The 7,297-nt window shown below is 37.7% G+C and overlaps 1 protein-coding gene across 5 annotated transcripts in view; it reads left to right on the forward strand.

Annotated features, from left to right (window-relative positions):
- Positions 1 to 7,297, forward strand: part of RPS6KC1 (ribosomal protein S6 kinase, 52kDa, polypeptide 1) — a 240,061-nt gene that overhangs the window by 13,242 nt on the left and 219,522 nt on the right. For 4 of the 5 annotated variants that reach the window (XM_011929408.1, XM_011929407.1, XM_011929404.1 and 1 more), the window contains exon 2: positions 2,125 to 2,160. The exons of the other annotated variant lie outside the window; for it this stretch is intronic. Coding sequence is in view for 1 of the 4 variants with exons in the window: in XM_011929404.1 (XP_011784794.1) it covers positions 2,125 to 2,160 (36 nt within the window). In the remaining 3 variants the exon portion in view is untranslated. The remainder of the gene's footprint in view (positions 1 to 2,124; positions 2,161 to 7,297) is intronic. 5 annotated transcript variants of the gene reach the window in all.

A 7,297-nucleotide genomic window follows, 5' to 3' on the forward strand; every position in this document is an offset into this window, starting at 1 on the left:
TGTGTGTGTGTGTGTGTGTGTGTGTGTGTGTGTGTGTGTATGCCGACTGTGGTGTTGTGTGCCTGTAGTTCCAGCTACACAAGAGGCTGAGGGGGGAGGATCAGTTGAGTCCAGGAGTTTGAGGCTGCAGTGAGCTGTGATCCTGCCATGGCACTGTAGCCTGGGTGAGAGAGTAAGACCCTGTCTCTTGAAAAAAAAGTTTTTTTTGGAATTAATTTACATGAAATAAAATTAATGTAGTTTCTTAAAGTAGCCATATTTCATGGGCTCAGTAGCCACACACATGTGGCTAGTGGTGGCGGTGTTGAACACTGCAAATAGAGAACATTTTTTTCCATTATCACAGAAAGTTCTATTGCATAGCACTTTTGTATAAATTAATGAAAATTGCTACAAGATTTCACCAACTTTATATATTCTGAAAGTTGGAGAATAGAGGGCAAGATACTTGTTCTCTGGAATTCTTAGGTGGGACTGTTTACAATGGTTAACCTGTCTGGTAGGGGACAGAGGGAACTTTTAAATTATAGAGTTCTTGCTATGTTCTTATTTGTTGTTCACAACAGCCAGGTCAGGCAGTTGGTATTATCTCCATTTCATAGATGAGATCAAACCTGTAAGTGGAGGAACTGTAATTTGAACCAAGGTTTGTCTGAGGGTAAATCCTCCATTTTTTGTTCTTGTTTTGGACTTTAGGGGTGGTGCTGAATAGATTCTAATCCCTAGTTCATGGTGTATTGTCATTGGCTATCAAAGACCCTTTTCTTCCTCACACTTATAGGCAACCATTTTAATGCGTGTTTGATTTATCTTTTTTAAAAATTTTTTTTTAAAGTGAAAGCAAGTTTATTAAGAAAGTAAGGGAATAAAGAATGGCTACTCCATAGGCAGAACAGCCCAATTTATCTTTTTGTTTATTTTTGCAAGATACACCATTGTGGCTTCAAAACTGTTAATTTGACACTTACATGGATGGTACTGTATTATATAATCTGAGATTTTCCTAATTTAGGATGCTGTTTGATGATTTAAACACCTAGCCTCTTCAAAAGTTTTGTGAAAAAAATCTTTTTACCTGGTGTTAGACTTTTTGGCCTTTGTAATCAGAGAAGTCTGAAAAAATCTCCTGTTTTCCTCTTTGCTTAGGGAGTATTGATAGAAGGATTATTTGTCCCTGAATATTTGTAAATAATTTATATTACTTTTGTTTTCTTCATCATTAGGCAGCCAGTAATTACTTCTCATACTTCTCACATGGTGCGTCTGAGCATTGTAGCTGCTTTTTTTTAATTGAAATTTTTATTGTGGATTCATATACAGTTGTAAGAAATAATGTAGAGAGATTCCTTGAACACTTTGCCCAAGTGCAGCTGCTTTTTATGCTTCTAATTTGTATGTAGGCTTGCTGGGAAGGGGAGATGTAAACAAGCTTGTTAGAATTATGTTAATTAAGAGTAAAGGCCGGACACTTTTTCTTAAGAATATAGTGAATATATGAACTTTAGCATGTGGACTTACTTTTAGCTGCTTTTTTGCTTAATTTTTAGTATTGTTAAAATAACATTTTTAGCCAAATTAAATTTAAAGAGTTTAATTGAGCAAAGAATGATTCACAAATTGGTCAGTCTCCTCAGTGTAGGTCCAGAGAGACGCCAGCACAGCCACGTGGTGGAAAATTTATGGACAGAAAAAGGAAAGTGGTGTACAGAAACCGGAACTGAAACAGCTGCATTGGTTCCAACTAAGCATTTGCTTTATTTGAACACTGTTCGAACAGTTGGCCCCCTTCGGCCAAAACTTGGTGATTGGCATCAGAGTAGGTTACTGTCTTTTTACACATCTATTTACATATCTGTTTCTCTGTTCATTATGTACAGAGAAACTTTTAGGCCAAACTTAAAATATGTAGCCTAAGGGAGGTAACTTTAGGTTAAGCTTGATTTCACAGTATGTATTTCAGATAGTGAAGTTATTATATAGCTGAGTTTTGGATAAATGATATAGTTTTTTTTTTTTTAAAGTAAATTGAATTTTTCATACAAATACTATTGCAGGTTAATTATACAAATACGAAATCTTTAATTTTGATAATGATTAGAGATTTCTATGTATGTTTTGTTTTAGGTTGTTTCTCGAAGAAATCCAGAGGATGTCCAGGAGGTAACATTTATATGCAGATTTTATTTTATGTATTTGATAAAAATTTAATTAAATGCTTTTTTGAGGAAATCGCCTGAATCATTTATACATCAATCTTTTTTTTTTCTGAGACGGAGTTTCGCTCTTGTTGTTCAGGCTGGAGTGCAGTGGCACAATCTCGGCTCACTGCAACCTCCACTTCCCAGGTTCCAGCAATTCTCCTGCCTCAGCCTCCTGAGTAGCTGGGATTATAGGCATCTGCCACCATGCCCAGCTATTTTTGTATTTTTAGTAGAGATGGGGTTTCACCATGTTGGCCAGGTTGTTCTTGAACTCCTAACCTCAGGTGATCTACCCGCTTGGCCTCCCAAAGTGCTGGGATTACAAATGTGAGCCACTGTGCCTGGCCTGTACATCAGACTTTATATGTTTGCGTGAAGATTGTCTTCAGTTCACAAAACAGTAGTTGAAGTGTCCTATTTGAGACCTACTAAAAGTGTTAAGTTTTAGTAGGTGTTAAGTTGTATAAATAAGAATTTAATGAATTATGGTGCTGTTTACTAAGTGATAATTGTTCTGGTAACTGGTGTTTACAAGATGTTGGTATCACTCACGGATCTCTATTTACCTATTTCAAGATCATAATGCCTGTGTAATAAAAAGTATTTGGTAACTAATACTTATTTTAAAGATTCTAACAGTAAATTATGGGTCTCCAACTACTTTCACTTTTATGTTGAATTGACATGTTGACATCTTGGAAAACTGCTTTAGGCATAGATGTTTCTTTTTTTAAAACTTTTTAAGTTAGTAAGTTCTTTTGCAGATTCTTCTGTGCATTTTTTCCTTCTTTCTATAGTGATACCAACATGTTATGTTTTGCTTAAAATTGTGGAATTCTCTGTGTTTGCGCTTGTTGTACATCTTTAGGAATCCTTACTGAGGAGCTTGCTGCATTGAATGTTTCTTGATTTACTTTCATTTTAGTCCCTGCTCATTTTCACTAAGACTAGAAGGAAATATATAGGAATTTTTCCCCCTTCCCTAATGTGTTTAAAACAGATACTTTAAGTTTACAGTGCTGATTCTGCAACAGTCTTTTTTTTCCCCACAATTAAATATGAATGTCTTTGGGTGGTAGGTTCTTTCTGTTTAGCCACAGGTCTCACTACTCTACAGAAAATACCTGGCTTGATTCATACATTTAAGTTGACTGTTTGTTACTGGTTGGTATGAGTGTATGGCCCAGGTTTAGATAATATTTAATGTTTTTGTTTTTGTTTTTTTTTTTGAGACGGAGTCTCACTGTGTCGCCCAGGCTGGAGTGCAGTGGTGCGATCTCGGCTCCCTGCAACCTTTGCCTCCTGGGTTCAAGCGATTCTCCTGCCTCAGCCTCCCGACTAGCTGGGATTACAGACGCCTGCCACCGTGCCTGGCTAAGTTTTGTATTTTTAGTAGAGATGGGATTTCACCATCTTGGCCAGGCTGGTCTTGAACTCCTTACCTCGTGATCCACCCACCTCAGCCTCCCAAAGTGCTGGGATTACAGGCTTGAGCCACCACGCCTGGCCCTTTGTGAACTTTTAATGAAAACAATCAGTTTTAAATTCCAACTTTTGTGGAATTTATTGGTGAACTTTATGACAAACTCTCTTGAAATTTTTTCCAGAGAAAAATTACTGAGTGCTAGCTCAGTTTTATTCATTGTCAGTATGGTTATAGTCTTCCCTCTGATTTCTGATTGATATTCTTATTTTTCATTAACTTTTCAGTCACGGAAGATAATTACACAGAAAGAGTTGTTACTCATGGATGTTTGCACTCAGTTCACATTATCCTAACCATTTTGTGGTTTTGGTTTCCGTTTTGGGGGACACATTTGTAAAGTATTTAAATGAGATGACACATTTGGGAATACTGAATCCCTAATAGTGGGGTACTAAGTGGTTGAAGTTGATAATGTATTTGGGAAGTGATTGTATTTTTATAATGCAGTTGCGTAAGAATCAGACCTAGTATATTCTCCATTGTACTGCAGTACCTGGCAGCAGAGTAGGCACTAATATTTGTTGAATGAATAGGTGAAATAAACAAAAACCTAATGGTGATGGAATTTTATGGAAATAAGTAAACTTCATTATTGCTGAAAATACCACAGATAAATAGAGGGAGGCAGTGTAATATAGTAGAAAGAGCACTAGACCAGGAGTCAGACAGTCGAGGATCTCATTCTGACTTTGAAGGTGAATAGCCATGTGACTTTAGACAGTACTCTGAACCACCTTGTTTTCTTATCTGTAAAAGGGGAAGTCATAATAACTACTCCTGCCTAACTCATAGGTTGTTGAGAAAATGAAGTGATTCATTAATATAAAATTCTTTGCAAATGTAAATGTACAAAGTCAAGTTTTCCCTATGCCTAGCACAGTGCCTTGAACAGTATTAGCACAAATATAGATGGTTAATAATAAAAAGGAGGCTGAAATACAAGAGTTTAAAGCTGATTCTTGGAGTGCTCACAGAATACTAGGGGGCAGAAGGATGAAGAATAACCTGCAAAAGAGAAGCAAAAGCACTAGAGAGGAAAGAGGAGAATCAGGGAAGTGTAACCCTATACTTTTAAGACACAATTTTCACTAAGCTTTAGGCTTGTCAGGTAATACCTAAGTAGCTTTTGCTTTGATTTTCCAAACCCTGTCTAAATTTCCTCCTTCTTTGTGAAGTATTTGGTGGGCACAGAGTAGTTCCTTTTGTAAGCCTAAAATTAAAGACCTTCACTTAGATAGTTATACATCAACTTTGATTTTCTGTATATTGCTTAATAATCATGAGTTACTTTTGTTACCGAAACACAGGGGTTCCATCTAGGTCCTGCTGCTTGTCACACAGAAAGCAATCTCTGAGACAATGAGTATTGCTAAGGAAGCCGGCTTTAATCAGGTGCTGCAGCCAAGGAGATGTTCAGATCCATTTCCCTGACTGACTAAAATTAGGAGTTTATATAGCAGGGAGGAAATGTGATTATGTATGGGAAAACAGGAACTACGGAGGGTTAAGGAAGCCATCGTGATGGATGAGAGGTCTGGCATCTCATTGTTTGGATGCAGTGATCTGGTAAATTTCAGTTCATTTGATACTGTAAAAGGAAAATAAATCTTGGGGCCCCCAAATCACTAAGCTAAAGGTAAAAATCAAGTTGGGAACTGCTTAGGGCCAACCTACCTCCCATTCTCTTCAAATTCACCCCTCGGCTCACTGAGATAACTATTAATACATACCAGATTGCCTCATTTGGAGAGACTAATCAGAAACTCAAAAGAATACAGCCATTTGTCTTTTATCTACCTGCGACCTGAAAGCTCCCTCCCTACGTCAAGTTGTCCCACCTTCACCTCGAGTTGTCCCACCTTTCTGGACTGAACCAATGTATATCTTACACATATTTATTCATGTCTTATGTCTCTCTAAAATGTGTAAAATCAAGCTGTGCCCCTACCACCTTGGGCACATGTTGTCAGGATCTCCTGAGGCTGTGTTACGGGCGCAGATCCTCAACCTTGGCAAGATAAACTTTCTAAATTAACTCAGACCTGTCTCAGATTTTCGGGGTTCACAATATTAATACTTTTTGAGAAGCCTGAAGGCCCTTTCCTGAAGGTAACTCTGATAAAACAAATGTTAAGTTTCAAGCTTTATTACCAGAAGGGTCAGTTTCCATGTTTATCCAAAAAAACCTGTCCGTGGGACTGTTGGGTCAGTTTCACTTTTATTATCAAGAAGATTATTAAAAGTCTTACATCACTAAACCATGACTGGTTGACTGCTTTTGGGATGCCACTTTGCTCTGCACAGTGAGGATTCAGTGTCATGGGAAGGATCTAGGATGAAGTGTTTCCCAATCTGTTGCTTAGCACACTACTGTTATCTGAGGTATGGAAATACATTTGGGAAATACACTCTCCTCCGCTCTGCACTTCCCTCCCACCCCACTGCTGTGTACCACTAGATTGTGAACTCCAGGAAGAAAGAGACTTGCTCACCGATGTAATCCAGCACATAGATGTATGTAAACCACTAAGAGGAGAGCTGAGAAATAATAATCAAATTTGTTATTTCTGATAAGATGGTTTTAATATTATGGCTGTTGTTAGGGGATGGCTAATGTGTTTTTGTTTGTGCAGTACACATGTATTTGATTTCCAGGACGGGCTCATCTGAAGAACACCCAAAATGTGATACTTCTAATATGTATGCCAAACTAAGAAATAAGTTCTTCCGTCTCAAAAATATCATTTGCTTCTATTAAGGAAGATTATTTAAAATAGTTAAGATACCTTAATATATTTATAAATTCAGGAAATGTATTAAATTGAGAAAAACATAAATTGTGAAATTTTAAGTACATTTGAATAGATCTTGCTGTGAATGATCATGTGTTGTTTTTGGTGGGTGGATTATTAGTGGATTGGTTATCCATGACTTTTCTTCTCAATACATTTCATAAAAATGTAAGAAACGGCGGGGCACAGTGGCTCACGCCTATAATCCCAGCACTTTGGGAGGCTGAAGCAGGTGGATCATGAGGACAAGAGATCGAGACCATCCTGGCCAACATGGTGAAACCCCATCTCTACTAAAAATACAAAAATTAGCTGGGCATGGTGGCACATACCTGTAGTCCTAGTTACTTGGGAGGCTGAGGCAGGAGAATCGCTTTAACACGGGAGGTGCTTTAATCGCACCACTGCACTCCAGCTTGGGCGACAGAGCGAGACTCTGTCTCAAAAAAAAAAAAGAAAGAAAGAAATGCTTATAAGGAGCAAAATTAGTCATACTATGTGAAATACTATACTTTTGGAAAGGTGTGTGTGAGGGGACAGGCTGGTATTTGAAAGTAATAGTTAAAATCAAATATTTGAATAATGTGTAGTTGTTAGTTACCTGTTGTAGTCTCTAATACTAAATCTGTGTTGTCTAATTTGATAGCCATTAACCACATGCAGCTATTTTGATTTAAATTTAAATTAAGGCCTGCAGTAGCTCACACCTATAATCCTAGCACTGTGGGAGGCTGAGGTGGGAGGATTGCTTGAGCCCAGGAATTTGATACCAGCCTGGGCAACATAGGGAGACCCCCATCTCTACCAAAAAAAAAAAA

The sequence above is a fragment of the Colobus angolensis genome, unplaced genomic scaffold, assembly GCF_000951035.1.
Source record: "Colobus angolensis palliatus isolate OR3802 unplaced genomic scaffold, Cang.pa_1.0 Scaffold81, whole genome shotgun sequence".
Classification (NCBI taxonomy): Eukaryota; Metazoa; Chordata; class Mammalia; order Primates; family Cercopithecidae; genus Colobus; species Colobus angolensis.